Source organism: Lepisma saccharinum, chromosome 16, assembly GCF_977018435.1.
Source record: "Lepisma saccharinum chromosome 16, izLepSacc3.1, whole genome shotgun sequence".
Taxonomy (NCBI): domain Eukaryota; kingdom Metazoa; phylum Arthropoda; class Insecta; order Zygentoma; family Lepismatidae; genus Lepisma; species Lepisma saccharinum.
The window spans coordinates 37,117,726-37,138,511 of NC_139244.1; the positions used below are offsets into that span (position 1 = coordinate 37,117,726).

At 37.6% G+C, this 20,786-nt stretch overlaps 1 protein-coding gene across 3 annotated transcripts in view; it reads right to left on the reverse strand.

Moving 5' to 3' along the window:
- Positions 1–20,786, reverse strand: part of LOC146000405 (tyrosine-protein kinase transmembrane receptor Ror-like) — a 597,959-nt gene that overhangs the window by 18,585 nt on the left and 558,588 nt on the right. For 2 of the 3 annotated variants that reach the window (XM_083137999.1, XM_083137998.1), the window contains exons 6-8: positions 7,958–8,161; positions 3,911–4,200; positions 448–684 (exon numbers count right to left, since the gene is read on the reverse strand). In XM_083137999.1, coding sequence (XP_082994125.1) covers positions 448–684; positions 3,911–4,200; positions 7,958–8,161 — 731 coding nt within the window. Of the gene's footprint in view, positions 1–447; positions 685–3,910; positions 4,201–7,957; positions 8,162–9,455; positions 9,669–20,786 lie in introns of those variants that run through there. The other variant, XM_083138001.1, reaches the window with a different exon arrangement.

Here is a 20,786-nt window from a genome sequence, read left to right on the forward strand (position 1 = left end):
GCAGAACTGTAGCAAGCCTCTCTCTGAAATTTGAGTGAAGAGTGCATGTTGACAGCAAAACGTGTCTATTATGACTGGACAAAATGCTTGCATGTAGCAACACAGCTTTTCCCCCCTTTAAAGTCCCACAACTGGAGGTGAAAATTCTGAGTTTGCTGAAGTTAATTCTTTGGCCCGTCGGGCTCTAGATCTTTCTTTTCAGAGATATATTCAAGTCATTTTCACAACCATTAAGACATCACTGTGATCTTTCGTTAAGTAATATCACATTTCAATGCCCAACTAACATCCCATTTTACATACATAAAATTTTAGACCTTGGTGTTAAGTACACCTGAATTTATTGAACAAAGAAAATTTACAGAATTCATGCCTTAAATAAAATTTGGTATAAAGTGTTGAGAATTAATTCATGTACTTGCTAACGAGCAAATAAAAATTGCTTACCACACTGCACAATGTCACATGGCTCCTTCTTCACCTGCTGGCTGTCACTTACGAAGCACCAGGGATGGGACTCAACGCCTCCTGGGTTGCGGCAGTAGCTGTGGCCTCCAATCAGCTCTGGGTACTCTAACACTTGCATCCGGAACTGGTGGTTCCATGGCTCACACTTATGTCCACTTATTGTCTGACTGGCTATACCCCGGTACTCCTCTCCTCGGCCCCAAAAGCACAAGTGCTCTGATTGAACAATGAAGTAAATTATGTAAGTTACATGCATTAAAGTTCCTTACATTTAATATTCCTCAATTATAACAGGGTTTTGAATACTGTAAGGAAAACATCCTACCATTTCCATGATTTCAATTTCGTTTTTTTCCAAGATTTTTCCAAATTAATGAGAACTGACCAGCATCAGTCACAAGTTGGAAGTATTTTGTCGCAAATCTCAATCACAATTTGACAATCGAAGAATGGTTATTTTAACATTCTAATTAACACAAAAAATATTATCAATAGGACAAGACATTTGATGATCTAATAACTGCTACAAATTAATTTTTGGTTTAAAAACAGTAAAAATAATGAACCAAAATTAAAAAAAAAATAATCAATATTTTTTTATAAAGATTTCCCTATTATTAGTAACAGGTAAGCAGATTACTACACAGAGCAATTTAATACGTGACAGTGCAAAATGTTGGAAATAGGGTAAAGTCACCTGCACACTCCTTCTAAAAAAACACAAAAGTTTGCAGAAGTGGCAAGCATATACAATTTAAATTCAATTTACAAAAATTAATTTTATCTTGCATTGCTATTAAAAACACAAACTGAACAATAAATCTGAATTAAAGAGTACAACAAACATTTGGTGGAGACTCCCAAATAAAAGAGATTGTCCACAGTCTGCTAGTAAAGACTTTTACATGGGAAAGCACCTCTACTTCCACTGAAACAACTGGAACATACTGAAAGCAAGCAATGTCTCCTGGAATTAATTCACAGCCAGCACAATAAAAATTGTCACCTGACAAAAGGGTAAGAGCCATTGCCATAGGTCTACTGTGTCTCTTGGAAATATTGAATTCTTATGTGTGGGCGAGCATTAAGGCGAGGAGATACAGTTACGCACCATGTGTACATTTATTTGAATATCATCGGACTGGGCAACGCTACTGAAGAAAAACATGGGGGTACAAGAGAGTACGAATTTCTCCACATGTGGCAGGCCGAAGAGTTTTTCAAAGTTGATTATTAAGCTAGATACGACCTGTAAAAAATATGACTAATAAGAATTTTCGGAATCCCATGTATTCCTTATGGGGAATCAACTTCAACATCAAGTTACAGCTAATCAAATGGGAGGTTCGACTTTTCTGCTGGGCAATCACTTCTTCAAACTGCCCTCTTCCCGTTGATATCATTTTCTGTTCCATCGAAAGTTTGATATTCCCAAGATGACAAATCAAAAAATACTCCCATATGCCCAATGCATTTCTCCTTGCCTCCTGGCACTGTTGCCAAACATGTTGCGCATAAGAGAGATAAATTTCACCTTACATGGAGTTAAAACTAACTTTCAAGGAGCTAGATTTATGAAGTGCTTCCTAGAGTAATCTTAGTTGTTAAAGGAGTTGGGCGCTACTATTACCGTTAACTCTAAATTGATGACAATTTATTCTTAGTTTTCACCATCTCAATCGGGCGGCATGGTCGTACGAAATCGAAAATAAAGATTCCCTGATAACAATATTATGCCAATTTCACATCAACATGGCACTATAAAAAAAGTAGCTGGGGATATAAGAGGGGATGGGGCAACACAGCCAATATAACGTCACGTGCAAAATGTATAATCATGGCAAAAGTTGGTCTATGTGGGATGGAACCAGTGATGGTATCATAGTGAGGCACGGGGGCGGGTGCCGCAATTCACAGGCAAACAAGTGCAGGAAAGAGCCAGAACTGGCTGCAAGAGAGCTAAGTTGGCAACACTGACTAGGAGAGAAAAGCCGGGCGGAGACTGTCTCGCATGCCCTTAATAATAAGATATATTCAATAATACATAAAATCATAAAACATATTAAAAAATGCCAGTGCTTTGCAGAAAACCATAAAAAATGTTCAAAATAACCTAAAAAATACCTGTTCTCAAAACTGGAAAAAAAAAGCTGAAGAAATATCTACCAAATTGCCTTTATGTAAACAATTATTTCATGATACCCATTTTTATATATTCGCACAATGTTTCAACCATTTTTTAAAAAGAAAGATGCAAAATCATCAACAACATATTAAAGAAAAAACTCATAAATTGATATGTTGCAGTTGCAGTGGAACACAATTAACTATTGTGAAAAACTTTAAAAATTGTTTCAATTTTTTAATATGATAAATGTTATCAGCTCAACTCTACTTGCAAAATTGAAATTGGGTTACCAGACATCCTCCTTTTCCTAGTCATGTCCGGCATTTTAGTCTTAAGTCTGGCATTTGGGACGAATTTGGAAAACATCGTAAATGTCATACATTTTGAGAATCACATAATTTGCATTAAGGACATATATCTTCCAGTTGGAGAAACACGATTGATTGATTGATTTGATTTATTTTTCTTCACTTTTTGTGCCATTTTTGGATAATTTGCAAAGATCGGGATGAGTGACGATATGATGAAATTGATGAATGGACACTCGCAAACATCCATGCCCAGGCCAGGATTCAAATCCGGAAGCCTTGGCATCATAGCACGATGTGCTAACCACTCTGCCATGGGGGCCAGCACGAGAAACACGAAATCGAATTAGCAAAGATTCTGTAATTGTTTTGGTACTTGGTCAGTGAATATTCAAAGATATTACGTTCAATATTATGATCAAAAATTGAAATTTGAGAAAAAATAGCTTCTCTGAGAAGCAGGATTGAAAACACATAGTGTTACCAACTATGAATTTGGGAATTTTGTACTAAAAAAAAACATTTTTTTACATAAAAATATGTGAATTTCATATTATCGAAACTTTAAAATGATTCCTTCATAGTGACCAGTGGCATATTCTCCATTTTTCAAACATATACAAACTGCCGGAAAATTTGAAGTTGTCGGACTTCTGCAATGGTGTTTATTTCTATTATATCTAATTAATATATAATAAATATGTACAATAAATAAGAATTGTTATGTAAACCAGGTCAAATTTTTAGAATATGCCACTGACAATGTCCTTTGGTTTCTACCTTCTTCCCGCAGTTAAACAGAAACATTAAAAAGAAAAACTTAACCAACTGGAAGCATTTTGCTGTGTGTTGTGAAAGAGATTTTCTGTATAAATTAGTATAACAAAGAGTTTAAATGTTTTGTCAAAATAATCAGTTTGTAGCAAAGTTCAAAATTAAGAAGCATTGGTAATATTACCTATTCCTATCAGATTGCTAAGGGCTTAAAATTTAAACTCTGACTCACCATCAACAACTTGAGTCAGCTTAGGCACTCCCAGCCGCAAACAATTCTCGCTTTCCTTTGATCCAATTGGTGGCAAGTCGTTGCAATCTGGGAGCATCAGCTTCTGCCCTATCAGGGGATGTCTCTTGGCAATGGCAAACTCCACTCGGCAGATATCGTTCTCCAGTATCTCGCATTCTTCGCGGCAAATTCTCCGAGGGGAAGCCTTCTCCCTTGTCTGGTCACAGAAGGGAAATGCCGTGTAACAGAGTGACGGGATTGCAAATTCTGCACATTGTTGGTTGAGATCACTGGAAGCAATTATATATATATATTTTACTATAATTAAGCCTTGTTTCCATATTGAAACCAATAAGTTGCTGACCAAGGCAGTTTATTAAGGTAAAAACACTTAACACGTAACGTTTCGACCCTGTATCAGGGTCTTCCTCAGACGAAGAACTAAACTAAAATGATGAAATAAACTACACACAGAAAGATTACATACACATAGCAGGGTCACAAGCCACACAACAACAAATCAAGTTGACAGTCCTTATCTAGGAAGATTTCTACAAAGGAATTAAACATATCACCTCCTGACAGTTGTTGACTAATGGGTCTACTACACTGACAGGTGATTGGCAGGTCAAGATCAGCAAGAGTCTAAGAACCACCTGCTCACCACTCCCCCACCCCTCCTGCCTTTCTGGTTATGGGTGAATACCTCCTCCTCTGGTCTTCTTCTTTTCTCTTCTTTCTTCCTTCTTCATACTTCTTTTTTCTTCATTCCTTTTCTTCATCCTTTCAACTTTCTCTAACACACTCTTCCATTCCTTGTTTATCTTGAGCCCTCCATTCCAGTTCATGATGTCTTCTCCTTTCTTTTCTATTTCTTTGGCCTCCTTCCATTTTCTCACTAGTTCTCTCTTCTCTTTTCCTATTTGCCTAGCCGAATCCCATTCAACTTCATGTCCTGTTTCTCTAGTGTGTTTGAATATGGCATTCCTGTCTCTCTTCAATCTCACATCATCCATGTGTTGCTTTAACCTGTCTTTAAGTCTCTTCTTCGTTTCCCCTATATATACACTTTCACATCCTCTGCACTTCACCTCGTAGATAACCCCTTCCTCTTCCTCCTCTCTCTTTTCTTCATTCTTCTTGCTGGCTATACTTAAAATAGTGCGTCCTCCCTTCCTGTAAGTTCTTATACCCACTTTCCTCAGCACTTTGCATATCTTCTCTGTGGCATCGCCCATACTTCTTATACCAAACCATCTCTCTTTTTCTTTTTCTTCCTTCTCTTCCAGTCCTCTCTCTTTTATCTCTTTCCTTCTTCTGTTGATGTTGTGTCTGTCTTTCTTTTCATAGCCATTCTCTTCTAGTTGTTCCCACAGGCTATTAATCTTGGTTTCTTCTTCCCCTTTCTCTGTGCATATCTTCTTTATTCGGTCTTCCATATTCCTTATAAAATTACGTTTAGTTCCATCACCCACATCACTTCTTTTGTGGCAGAACACTCCTGCCGAACACTTCTTTTGATACCATGTAGCCACTATCCCCATTCCTCTCTTCTTTTTCATCCCAATATCCAAGATTAGTGAAGGTCTCAATATAGGCTCTTGCTTGAGCCCTGTGCTGGCGGAATTAGTTATGAATGAATGGGAGAAGGAAGTGATAGTGAAAGGAGGAGATAAGTTAAGTCTATTTTGTAGATATGTGGATGATTGTTTTGGGATATGGAAAGGAACAAAAAGGCAGCTGAGTAAGCTTGTTAAAGATGTAGAAGATGAGAAAGCAGGGATATTCCTTGAGCTCGAAACGGAACAGGAAGGAACATTAAATTTCTTGGATATTGGGATGAAAAAGAAGAGAGGAATGGGGATAGTGGCTACATGGTATCAAAAGAAGTGTTCGGCAGGAGTGTTCTGCCACAAAAGAAGTGATGTGGGTGATGGAACTAAACGTAATTTTATAAGGAATATGGAAGACCGAATAAAGAAGATATGCACAGAGAAAGGGGAAGAAGAAACCAAGATTAATAGCCTGTGGGAACAACTAGAAGAGAATGGCTATGAAAAGAAAGACAGACACAACATCAACAGAAGAAGGAAAGAGATAAAAGAGAGAGGACTGGAAGAGAAGGAAGAAAAAGAAAAAGAGAGATGGTTTGGTATAAGAAGTATGGGCGATGCCACAGAGAAGATATGCAAAGTGCTGAGGAAAGTGGGTATAAGAACTTACAGGAAGGGAGGACGCACTATTTTAAGTATAGCCAGCAAGAAGAATGAAGAAAAGAGAGAGGAGGAAGAGGAAGGGGTTATCTACGAGGTGAAGTGCAGAGGATGTGAAAGTGTATATATAGGGGAAACGAAGAAGAGACTTAAAGACAGGTTAAAGCAACACATGGATGATGTGAGATTGAAGAGAGACAGGAATGCCATATTCAAACACACTAGAGAAACAGGACATGAAGTTGAATGGGATTCGGCTAGGCAAATAGGAAAAGAGAAGAGAGAACTAGTGAGAAAATGGAAGGAGGCCAAAGAAATAGAAAAGAAAGGAGAAGACATCATGAACTGGAATGGAGGGCTCAAGATAAACAAGGAATGGAAGAGTGTGTTAGAGAAAGTTGAAAGGATGAAGAAAAGGAATGAAGAAAAAAGAAGTATGAAGAAGGAAGAAAGAAGAGAAAAGAAGAAGACCAGAGGAGGAGGTATTCACCCATAACCAGAAAGGCAGGAGGGGTGGGGGAGTGGTGAGCAGGTGGTTCTTAGACTCTTGCTGATCTTGACCTGCCAATCACCTGTCAGTGTAGTAGACCCATTAGTCAACAACTGTCAGGAGGTGATATGTTTAATTCCTTTGTAGAAATCTTCCTAGATAAGGACTGTCAACTTGATTTGTTGTTGTGTGGCTTGTGACCCTGCTATGTGTATGTAATCTTTCTGTGTGTAGTTTATTTCATCATTTTAGTTTAGTTCTTCCTCTGAGGAAGACCCTGATACAGGGTCGAAACGTTAGGTGTTAAGTGTTTTTACCTTAATAAACTGCCTTGGTCAGCAACTTATTGGTTTCATATATTTTACATGTAAATACCACACCAAAGCAAAATTTAATACACAAAACTGACAATATGTATACACAAACATAAAAAAAAAGGGTAAGTAAACAATGTAAAATGACACTGCATACAAATACGAAGGCCGGAGTCATGGCAACGACATCTTTTTTCTCAAAGTTAACAGATGTACCAATGTTAAAAGTTGTCTCAGAGAATGTGGCGCCAGTACATAGTGCACGCATGGCCATTTTAAACCCTTCAGCGTATGCGGGGAAGATCCCCTTATCTAAAACTCTTAACTCAAAATAAAAAAAGAGGTGTAAAAATCCCCTTGAGAAAGGTTAAAAATGCAAGTTGTAAATGGAGCTGCATAGGACAAACGTGACACATTACAAAAGGTAAGGAAAGTTTAAAACTACCTCAGAAACAGCAGAAAAGACCTGCTCTTCTAAAAAAAGCTAAAAACATTGGCTAAAACAATGTCATCATCACCCAACATAGATAACAAATTGTTTTTAATTAGAATCCAGTATGATATGTGATGTAGGAGAGCAAGAATAAGTCCAATTTGTTATAAGATTAGGCCATCTGTCTGCCTAAGGGGTATGAAGAGGAGCCAAATTTTAACATGGTGGCTTCTAAATATTGTAACTACAAATTATGAATTTAAATCTGTTTTCAACCTAGTCACCTCATGTCCCATGATTTAGAAACAGTATCCTGACTTCCTCCTAACACCTTGGAAAAAAAAAATTAAAAAAATTTGAAAAATCAATGTCATGCATGTCACTATGCACATGCATGAATATGAACATGTATGTATGGATTGTTAGCATACTATGTATTCCTCCAGCCTTCCCACTTCGAAAAGTCTACATATAAATTAAAAATTATCAATTATTTCATTCCAACTTTACAGCATATATTTTTTTTATATTATGCAAACATTATTTAATTCCAATAAACACTACATACAATTATTATCAACTTTTCCGAATACATACTGTGAATGAGTGATGACACTGAATGCTGCAGTCACAATTTCTTCAATAATCCCTTGGGTCTGGGAGGAAGGCACAAAGATGGTTTTGTTCCCAACAAACTTGGAACACGTTGCTCCTCTGTACACCTGGCACGTTCCTTCTCCATTGGTGGGACTCGCATGGTGGGTGTTCAGCCCAGGGCCCAGTCCTTCAACATTCGGAAGACTAAAAATGCAAAATGGACCAATTAGAGTTTACATTAAACTTAAACAAAACAAAATCCATCCATTTTTCTTCCCACAGATAACTGCTAAAATTAAATTTCTCACGCAAAAAAACTTTTTCTTATATATGTATGCCATACAATAAGATATGTACAATGACATTAGTTCTAATATACATTAGGAATACCCCATTTTAATTTTTGATTAGTGCAAATTAATTAAGAAAGGGCAGATTCATTCTTTTCTCACTGATCTAGTGAAATGAAATGTAATTTTTATCAATAGTAAGTGTAACATGACAGTCTTGAAGGCCAAAAACAGCTGCGATGGGAATTGATGCAATGACAACCATCCTTCATGCATACATATTTTTAAGATTAGCAAAAGCAACAGATAGTGTTTTCTGCTTGTGTGCAATGATCAGAGGTCATGACTACACATTTCTTTGAAGTTGACATGCATATTTTGCACTTAATTTGTCTTGTGATTAGGTAACGTTGTACCGAAATGTGGAAAACTGATACCAACATAAGTATAAGCAAATAAAAACGGAGTTGGACTACTGGCGGTATGAATCGTATCTGCTGTACTGCACATATTGTTTCAGTGCCAGTCATAAAATCATTGTGATTTACGTTAAAAACGTGCAAGAAAATTATCAAATTAATTAGTTTTGCGAAACTGAGCCTACGGTAAGCTGTCGTTAAAAAACTTAACTGTTCCTTATCCAATTTCCGTCGCCTTGTAATCAAGGGTTCCGGATTTGATACCCGGTGGAGGTACATAGTGGTTCGGATCAACTATAAACTGTTGCTCCAGTCCAAATTAGCCTTTCAGTGCATAAAGTGACTTTAAATACAAACTCAAACATATTATTTTCGTTATTGGTACACATAAAAACTCATTTAATATTAAAGTCGTCATCAGGTTTGACATTATTTGACGTTATTTGTACATTAAAAAATACATTTAATATTGAAAAGTTATCATCGTGTTTGACATTATGCCCTACGGAAAAATATTTTCATAAGTAATTTGTGACAATTGGCTATTTAACGCTGTAAAAAGGAATGATTCTTAAAATAATTGTGGGCAGGAAGCTAAACGATATTTTAAGCTTCCGAGCACTACGTAATCAGCAACCAGGTCGATGAACTGGATGCCTCTCTTCCAGAAATCTAGACCAGTTTAACACTGTCTTGTTTAAAAAATCTGTATTTCCTAAATAATACACTGGAACACGCTCTAGTGCACAAATCTGAAAAGACATTCAACAGGCAGGGTAACATCCTTACATTTCGTTCGATGCATCCAAATTGGTTGACACATTTGAGCACCACACGGAACAGCACGTAAAAAAACAAATGTTTACAATAAAAAGCTGATGGTGAGTCATGCTACAGTTACTGTCGCATTGTCAAATCCAAATCTTCCCTACTTTGGTCCACACCCATCATAAACACAGCACAGAAGCAAAGCGTAAGCGTCCCTTGCCACAAATGCATAAACGCTACAATGTTAAGCAAGGGTTGGCAGTTGTCTCGGTAAAAGAATCTAAATTCCAAAAGCAACTGCAGCATCAACCGTTCCACAGACCCTGAGCCTGGGCTCTACAGCTAGAAGATGATGTTATCAAATAAAACATCCGTTACAAAAGTTTACAAAGATTCAAAATATTTTTTATAAACAGCTTTCAACATGAATAATAGTCAGTGTCCGGTTAGTATCGTTTCTTGCAATTCCTCCCATTGCCGCGATAAACTGAATGGTAAATATGCAGCGTAATAATAATAAAAAAATTAATACAGGTTAAAGTCGAAATTTTATTTTTCTCCCCCGAAAAGTAATTTCTACCGTATGCATTGCCGGTGGCAGTAGCGTAACTATAAATTGCGTCCTCCGCAACCGTAATTGATTGACCGATTTGGTTTATTTTACTTCGCTGTCCTGCCACTTTTGGCTAATCGGGAAGATAAGACGATGAAATTGATGCACGGACACTTACAAAAGAACGCATGACCAGGCCGGGATCAGTGATGTGCGTCTACAACGATAGTCTACATTCTACACTTACTCTTTTATACGCGTAGATGACGTCTATGTAAACAACATGGTGAAAGGTGATAACTTAGCAAAGGGTGCCGTGGAATTAAGAGAAAATCTGTAGGGATAGAAAAGAGTATATAGATCTTGCTCAAGATAGGGACAGATGGAAGGCCCATGTTGCTGCAGCCATGAACCTTCGGGTTTAAGAAGGCTAGAGAGTTAGTTAGTTATAAAATATAAATTAAACGTAATGTTTCAACCTTCTAGCAAGGTCTTCTTCAGACTATGTACCAAGTACAAATGTACTTGTACTTGGTCAGCATATTATTTTTTTTTTCATATGGCCCCTTAATGCTACACCTTGTCTACAAGAGGAGGTAAACTCTCCTTGATCCCCTAGTTTTGGCACCCAATCGCCACTACTGCCCGGAACATTTATTTTTTAACGAGTAGGGCGCACAACTTAAAGAAACTCTTTTCTAAAACACTACTTCACCACGTCAACATTTAGATTAGGTATCCATAAATATGAACAATTCATACAGGTAATTAGAACCTATGTAAAAACTGGTGCAAAAGGTTAAAAGACCAAAACGAAAACTAAAAATTATAATTACATGGAAATATATTACAGCTGACTGCCACGCGGGAGACCCTGGTTTGATTCCCGAGGTGGGTGATTTAAGGTTGGATTTTTTCCGCTCTTGTCCCCGCCTAAATCGGCTCCGGGGTTGACCCAGTCTCAAATCAATGAGTACATGGGGGACAACCCTGGGAGCGTAATCAGTAAGTGTGCGAACTTTTCAGCTAATGGTACTAATCTTGTGATTCACTTCCTGCTTTTCTAGTGGTAACATTTTCTGTTTCCTATAGTTTCTCTTTGTAAAATCTTTTACGAGAAATTATTGACTCTGGTACTAGGAAAAAAATATTTTAAAGAGTATCAATAAAAGCACTTTGCATATCTTCTCTGTGGCATCGCCCATACTTCTTATACCAAACCATCTCTCTTTTTCTTTTTCTTCCTTCTCTTCCAGTCCTCTCTCTTTTATCTCTTTCCTTCTTCTGTTGATGTTGTGTCTGTCTTTCTTTTCATAGCCATTCTCTTCTAGTTGTTCCCACAGGCTATTAATCTTGGTTTCTTCTTCCCCTTTCTCTGTGCATATCTTCTTTATTCGGTCTTCCATATTCCTTATAAAATTACGTTTAGTTCCATCACCCACATCACTTCTTTTGTGGCAGAACACTCCTGCCGAACACTTCTTTTGATACCATGTAGCCACTATCCCCATTCCTCTCTTCTTTTCATCTCAATATCCAAGAAATTTAATGTTCCTTCCTGTTCCGTTTCGAGCTCAAGGAATATCCCTGCTTTCTCATCTTCTACATCTTTAACAAGCTTACTCAGCTGCCTTTTTGTTCCTTTCCATATCCCAAAACAATCATCCACATATCTACAAAATAGACTTAACTTATCTCCTCCTTTCACTATCACTTCCTTCACCCATTCATTCATAACTAATTCCGCCAGCACAGGGCTCAAGCAAGAGCCTATATTTAGACCTTCACTAATTATACTGCTTATCAGTTGCTGATGTGTGAAGCGACCTTTTCATACTCTTTCTTCCAAATTTGAACAATTTCTCACCTAGGAAGAAACCTAATATAGGAAATATTCTAGTGTTCTATGGGGGAAAGACCACTTTTGCCTCACGACTGCCATCTGTTGTTGTTTTTCCATACTGTTTATCTTTTTCCATAGTTGATAATAGAAGAGAAGAGAAATTTCTTGTAAATAGGATTCTTTTTATTTCGTTAGGAACCAACATAGTTGAAAATGTAACTTTCCTTTCATGAAACCCTTGAAAATTTTATAACTAACTAACTCTCTAGCCTTCTTAAACCCGAAGGTTCATGGCTGCAGCAACATGGGCCTTCCATCTGTCCCTATCTGAGCAAGATCTATATACTCTTTTCTATCCCTACGCGTAGATTACATTGGGTTGTAGTTTACATAGACTACGTAGACAAAGTACATTAAAATTAATTAAAGCGAGTCATGGCCTGCTTGGGGAACCCTAAGGGTGCATAAAAATTATTATCTTTTAAATCACTCATCTCGGGAACGGAATCTATATCTCCAGTGTAGCAGCCAAACGAACTACCACTCAACAATACTGTTGCTTTTTCCTGATTATGGGTATGTGTGTGCATAGGCGCCGACTCCATGGGGCTTGGGGGGGGGGGCTCGAGCCCCCCAATATTAACGATGTAGGGGCAGAACCCGCCAAATAATTTTGCTTAAGAGGATCTAATGTATTATTTTGCTTCTCTTGTAAAGTTTACTCTGAATTGTGCCACATGAACTTAACTTTAAATACACATTTAAAATTTTCTAGACCATCAACTTTGGGGGGGGGGGGGAGGGCTGAGACCGCTAAACCATCAACTTTGGGGAGGCTATGCCCAAAGACAGCAAAACACTTGACTTATTACTAGGCTATATACTAAGTATGTAATTATGAGTATTGTTAAAATTTTACTAAAATGAGTTTCAAAAGACGATGTGCATGAACTAGGGTAGTGGATGGGACGTTCTGGCTACAAATGGCTCTCGCATGACATTCAGAACGAGATCATTGATATATTAGGGAGATACGTTTTGCGCTCCGTGGTAGCAGATATTAAAAGTCGGGAATATTTTGCTATTATTGTTGACGAAACTTGTGACATATCCATCCGTGGACAATTAGCTAATATTCTGCATTCGAACTGTGAATAAAAGAATTGATATTTTTGAGGAATTCGTGGCCTTTTATTATGGGTGTGCGGGACGGGAAAAATTTTCAATTTCCGGGAAATGTTCGAAATTTCCCGAAGCTCTGAAAATCTCGAATTCTACGTCATTTTCACTTTAAGTGATTTCTGGATTAAAAACTAACAATTTACGATAAGTTCCACATATTGACAAATGACAATGCAGAAAACGTCGAGAAATGACATTTTAAAATGACCATTCGGTATTTCCCGACTGCTCGGGATCCCGAAAAGTAGGAAATCCCGAAAAGTAGGAAATCATTTCCCAAATTCGGGATCGGGACGGGAATTTTTTTCCCCCGATCCCGGTCTCGACTTTTCGGGATCCCGCACACCCCTAGCTTTTATGAGATTCCGAACACTGAGGCCAAACCTTACAGAAGGGAGAGAGTGAATCATTCATTCATTAATTTATTTCAGCGATCAGAGGCCCCCAATAATTTTGACAAGTCGGCGCCCCTGTGTGTGTGAGAGAGAGACTAGGAATATATTTCCAAGCATAGTTTCTTTTTCATTGTTGCTATGAAACCGCCACCATTGGCAACTAGCAGTAATAGATAACTAAGCAAATTTACCAACGTGGCGTATTATGCTTTGGAGATACTGCGAATAAAAATAGTTTCTCCTTTACAATTGTCACTTTTCATTTATTAATTACTTTTAGGCAATTTAATTTAGTTGCATTTTTTCAACATGTTATAATCCTGATTCCAATCCAGACGTCAAATCTTACTTTGAACTGTAGGTAGAGTCTGGATTAGTCTACAAGTGCATATAGTGAATTTAAACACTTTTTAGCATTTGTTGAATGAAACTGAAGTTACGTCTTGCATTTCTGGCTTTTGATTGAGATAATTAACACACCCTTCCCACCCACCCACACGCAGTGGTTACTTCCAGCATCACTTCGCAAAAAGTAAACGTACTTCGCAATTAAAAATACCGTTGCTAATTTTGTAGGTACTGGCAACGATGATAAACAGCTGCAGCTTCCGCTGCGTTGCCTTTCATTTCTGTCCGCTCCTGCCATCTGACGGACGTTTCTTCAACTACTTACTGATCATGGAAAGTTATTTTGGTCCGAGTTCGTATCGTAACAGGGATGAAACACAGGTACGAGACGAGTCGAAAAGTTAGTTCAAAGAAAGATTGAGTATTATGGTGGCTAATAGGAAGGCAAATATTCTTCCTGTATCGTTCCCAATGAAGAGAAACAGTTGGAATTTAAAGCAACGGTACCGAACTTCTCGGATTTTTTTCCTTATTAGACCCCCTTGTTCTTACATAAAGTGGAGTTCTAATCTAACGCACGCGCGTGCCAAACGGAAGTACAGAATCCAGGGAATTAATATTTTCTTTCACACTTTCCGATTCAGCCGGATCTGGTGAAGACGAGAAATAGAGAGCAATAAAGTTCTTCTGAGGACTTCTTCGATATTGTCCTGTCAAGTCTGAAAGATGTCTGCGCCCCCTTTTGATTTCGAATATGGATGTGGGCGCTGTTGTTATGTGATATTACTAAGTGATTGCTAGGCGAAATCCAATTTTGTGAATGAATACATGCTCGTTTACCTCCCACTCCTTTCTATGTGCCACATGACCTTTCTGCAATATGATAAATAGGGCTAGGATTTTTATGACCTAAAAATCACCAAAAAATATGCAAAATACCTAAAATTTTACAAAATATGCACTATAATTGGAAAAATATGCCCTTACAACTAGACTGTTTCAAACATCAATATCTAACTTATGCTTAAATAGTATCTTATACATAGTATTTTTAGTTCACTTTATGGGCCCTGATGAGTTGAAATGCACAATGAATACTTTCTGTAAATTTTCAATTAAAAATGAAAAAAAATTGCTGCAGTAAAAAAAACCCTCATGGGACTAAGAACGAATCCACTTGAATAATGACTGTATATTTCTTGAAAAAGCGAAAATATGCTGACGTATGACCGAAAATCCATCAAAATATGCGTTATCACTTAGAAATGGGCCAAATATGCCAAAATATGTCTTTAAAAAGCATCTTAATTCAATTAGTTTCTTCACAATATGAATTTCTAATTATGTATTTAGGGAACACATCACCCTTACCAAAAAAATATGCTAAATAGTAAAAACCCTAACCCTAATAATAAATCGGTGGAGGCACATGGCACAGTGGTTCGGATCCCACTTTAAACCGTAGGTCCAGTCCCGATTAGCCTTACTGTGCATAAAGTGGACTTAAAACACCAACTCAAACCAATCCTAATAATAAATCATGTTAGTGCAAAGTGCGACCGTATGTCTCAATACATTTTGCATAAAAAATTAAAGGTACGTAAGCGTAAAAAAAAAAAAAAGTAAAAGTGTTCCCCTGTGCATAGCACCACGCCATGAAGGCGTATAGGGGGTGTGGGGGTAACGTAAGCGTTCGGCATGTATTTTGATATAGCTGTTAAATAACGTTGTGGGCGACATTAGCGATTGTACGAATGCCTGAGCTTATTTTTTTGCATGCTACCCTCTAGGTTCGTTGAAGGTTTATTGTCAGTTTTAGACTTAGTTTTCGGAATGATGGCTTCATTTTAGGCAAAGAAGTGGGCGTGGATTGTCGACTTAGGGTTGGTTTCTTGACGTGTCCGGTACAGGCCCGTAAGCAGGCAGGGGCTGAGCCCCCCTGAAACTACCGAGAGTCCCCCCTGGCATTGCCGTCAGCCCCCTTGACATTAGGTAAAACTATTATGTGTAATTTGTTTGCAGTGAAGAGTGAAAATGTAGACAGCAGATATTATTTGCTCACAACTTTGGTGAAGGATAAATTCACACAGCATGAACAGCAGCGGCAATTATTTAGAAAATTCTCTTCTGTAGACTTTATATAGTTCCTTCATAGGGAAACTTAAATAAGTATCTGTACCTTCGCTGCCTCTGTTGCAACCTCCTGTGTATACAGAAATCTGTGACATTGACGTCATCATGAAAATTCCCTCGGAATCTACGTCAAAGGTTAACAGCTCCCAGGTTTTGGGAATGAAGGGGTGTTTCATTGCTTCAGCCGGAGGTGGAATGTACTGTAGGTACTATGATTGAATATTGTCCATTTTTTCTTGCATGATATAAATACGTATCTGTATTATCAAAAGTAGTATGGGACGATTTCAGTAGCATTCAATTAACACTTCAAGTGATATTTTAAGATATAGAAAAAATGTAGTACATGTATATTTCTAAAATTTATGTAACTTAATGACCACCACCCAACACACACACAATTTGCATTCATTTAATAATGTTAAACTTTGGAAAAATGGACTTGGTTTACAAAGCCCCCCCTGATAACCCTTGAGCCCCCCCTTGGAGATCTGGACCGGTAGGGGCTGTATGGGCGTCGAACCGAACCGTTCATACCGCCCTTGGAAATTAACATCGTTCATTTCAAGTTACAAAGAAAGTAGAAAGTTTGTTACTTTTATTGTTAATAACAGAAATATATACTGCTGGACAATGAAAACCGGACACTTTAATATTTGACATCTGAATTGCAATAACAGCTCGCAGGTATATTCCAGAATGTTCGGCAGATCATGTAGTACCATATGCACCATTCATAGGCTCGGACTTTGTTTATGCATTCGTACTTAATTCAGTTTCTGCAACATTTAGTTAGCCCTTGTACCAGAGCTTTTATCGACCCATTGCGTTATCACAAAAAATGCAAGTGTCCGGTTTTTTTTTGTCCAGCAGTATAGTTCAGTTAAGTTAGTATTCGAGCAGATTAACCAAAGAAGAACTGCGATATATAGAAAAGAATAATGTAAAATACAGGGACCAGGTTACGTTTTCATATTTTACTATTTAAACCAAAGTATAAGTAGTTCTGCACAGCGCGCTACGACGGCAGGGGTCCCGGGTGTGAATCCCGCCCTGGGCGTGGGTGTTCTTTGTGAATGTCCCTTCATCAATATCATCCTCATTTTCGCTATTAGTCAAAAGTGGTAGAAAATCGAAGTAAAATAAACTAAATCAATCAAACCCAATAAATGGTTCTACAATTTCCAAATTTCAAAAAATGTGAGAGATCACTGTTAATGCTATTTTCTTGAATAAAGTGGTAAAAGTTAATAATACAGTAGAACAACTATGCATTTCAGAACACTAACTGTATGAAATGTTGGAAAAAAAAAGTGGAAAACAGATATGCTGCATATTCACTTATCTAGTGCAGTGGTTCTCAACCTTCAAGAGCCCACGGGCTGGTAAATTATTTTTTAAAAGTCCATGCCCTGATCGCAACTATTATACTCGTACGTACCTTTCTAATTTTTTAACCTTTATATTTACATTAATTAATATGTACCCTTGAAATTAAATATTAACAAAGAAATTATGGCATAATCATAAAGAGCATTAGTTCGATTCTATCTATGTTTGTTGACCAATATAAAATTTGGTTTTACAACGACTGAATCTAATGGATTTTTTTTAAGCGGCGGTTTTCATTGTCATGTTGCATAATTCCACTTCAAAATATTTGTTGAAGTTGTTGCTTAAACTAAAATGAACAAATATCACGTGAGAAACACTGATCTATTGGACCGAGTAGAAAAGTTTCTCCTGGATATAATAATAAGTAAATAAATAAACTTTCTGGTATGTTTTAATTATTTTTTAAAATACAGTAAAAACTCGTTAATCCGGATTAATTAATGGAGATAAGTTGACCGGTTTAACGAAAGCCCGGATTAACTGAAATAACCTAAAAGAACAGTAGAAAGTGCATTAAAACTTCGTTTATAGCAACAAAACACGTTTATTATGTTGTATTTAAAGGGCATAGGCCTAAATACATTATACAGTGCAGTACAAAGTCTGCGGGAAACAGAATTTCATCAGTGGTTGATTGCCATTTCTTTTGGAAGTTTTCTTGTTGACTTCTAGCCACATTTAAAACCTTGCATTTTTTTGTCTGTACGGATTAAGCAAAGTCCGGCTTAATGAGGTTTTACTGTAATAATCTTAATCATGATATTCATTATTATTGTTGCCCTTTCTACTGTTCCAAGTTTTATCAATGGCCTGACCTCCACCCAACAAAAATTTCTGGCAACGCCTATAAGGGGGTTTGATCGTCTCCTTTCCTCTTAACTCGCTTCCGGTAAAACTGGTGACTGGTTATGTGCCGACCTACGTGGAAGAGTGGTTAGCACAGCGTGCTACGGCGTCAGGGCTCCCTGGTTCGAATTCCGGGCTGGGTATGGTGTTCTTTGTTTCAATGATGTAACTGGTGACCAACGACCACCCCCCCCCCTCCCCCGGCCAAAGCCATACTAAGTGCTCAAATGAAAACATGCTTCTTTAGCATTTGCTGCATAATCGACTGCTATTAATTTCCTCTTAACTCATTTCAAGAAAAGGATTACATTGGAATCATACGGCTTTGAAGGACAGTATCAAAGATTTATGCTTGCACACTACAACTCCATTAAGCCTTGTTTCCATGATAATAAAAAACTCAATATGCGAACCAAGGCAGAATATATTTTATTATACAACTAAACGATAAGGAAAAAGAGCGTGAGATAAGGAGTCCAACCACGTTCCAGATGAAAGGAAAAGTTTATCTAAATCGCCTGTCAGGTGAAACAACAGTTGACAGGAGGCCACCTGCTGGAACACCTGGAAAGGAATGTTCCAGATAAACAACTTTCTAATTATCTTGTGTCTGGAGGCGAGTTATTTTTGTGTATATATATCTTCCTGTTTTTTACCTTATTTGATTTGTGGTACAGAGTCTGAAGAAGACCTTGCTAGAAGATTGCAACGTAACGTTTAGTTTTATAATAAAATAAATTCTGCCTTGGTCAGCATATTGAGTTTTTGCACACTACTATTTATGACGATATGCATAAAATTTTAATCATAAAATTTTCAACAACTGGATCTAAAATAGTTTTTTTGTTATTGTATACATATTCAATTCTTCATCTATTTGACATGAATTTCTTTGCCAGGGCTCTTGTTTTATGCAAATTATGCCGATTTTTAACTACACGTAAGCTAGATATTGAATACGTGCTGTTATATCTCTATTCTTCTACCGTCTTTTTTACTTATTCGTGTAGTAATAACATAATATTCATTTATATATTTTTATTAGTATTTAATTTAATAGTTAGATAATATAATTATTTAATTTAAACACTATTACTGTTATTATTATTATTATGATCATGATCATTAGTACTGTTATTATTATTCCTGAGACACTTGATTCGGACCACCCCGAAATATATTTCAGATACGTGCCTGCTGGTGACTGGTTAAAACTCCTTGGCAAGACGGACGGATGAACGGAAGACACTAACACAGCCAGGCAGCAGTAAATTCCAAACGCGACACTGCCGCGGCATGTTTGTCCACCGACGTTAATCACGGGGCAACCAGAACTCGTAACAAGACACCCCTTCCTCATCCTCCCCAAATGTTTGTTGAACATGAAGATAAACCTTAACGAAACAGACAAACTGAAACTTTGGAAGAAGTTTTCTTCATATTTCTCCCTCCTTATCAACCCCTTCATCCCTCCCTCCCTAACTTTCTCTGACGTCTCTTCTTTCCTCGCAGAAAAAAAAAAGAAACTCGGCAGCAATAAATCCCAGGAGCGAGGCTGGAAAAGAATTGTGTATTAAGAGAATATCCATATATCTTAGAGACATCCGGAGATTTGTGGGAATTTCATCTGCTCTGAGTTATGGAGACTCCGAGGGAAAGAGAAAGCTTACATCTCACCCTTTCCTTTGCATATATTTGTACAACCCTCTTTCGGAACATCCTCAAGACTTATGCCCTGCCAGAGAGGGTGATTACTGCTCAGCTTCGTCCCCGCTTTGAAACCGTTCGGAAAAACCAAATGGAATAGGCAATGAGCATTTATATCTGGAACCCCTTTTCGAAAGCCGATACAGTGCCAATCTGCGATGCATGTACCTAATGATGAAAGGGTATGGCTGTATTGCATCTTATGTTTTGAAAGCGAAATACGCGCTAGCAATCATCATGATTTGAAATCAACGTGGCAGCACTTTTGGAAAATCCTTGTGCATCAAAGAATAAGTTTTACAAAAACAGCACGAAGACAGAAGTTTTAAAAAAACAGGAGGAAGACAGGCATATCGGCCTTGTTCCTGCATCGGCTCTAGGGCTCACCAAGCCTCAAATAAGTGGGTACCTGGGGGAAACCCTGATGGGTTGCTGATCACATCATCTCCAAAAATGGCAGAGGGCCCGATATCGATAAAGTGTGGGGGCCACATGTGCCTCTATGTCATGGTGCAAGAGCACAGGGAACTTTACCTTCACCTAGTGGAGATTGGATATAATCAGTTTTGTAAAACACTCGAAATGATGACCAAGGAAGAATTTATTGTAGAATAACACAGTACAAACGTGATACACAAACAACGTATCCACACTCTAACAGGGTCTTCTTCAAACAATGATTCACACTGAAATCTTAGTGTGAACCTTTTAGTGAAATTTTTAGCATTTTGAGTGTTTTATTAAACATGGAAACAATTCTAAATAGTGTTACAATCAATTTTGTATGTTGCTTGGAGCATTCAGAACCTCGGCTTTTCTTGATTGTTTTCCGCTTGAACTATAGTAACAGTTCGTGAATCATATAGATCAATTGCTCAGTTCAAGCAATTTGAAACATGGTTTCATGGTGTCGGTGGTACAAGAAATATAATTGTGTTAATAAGCAGACT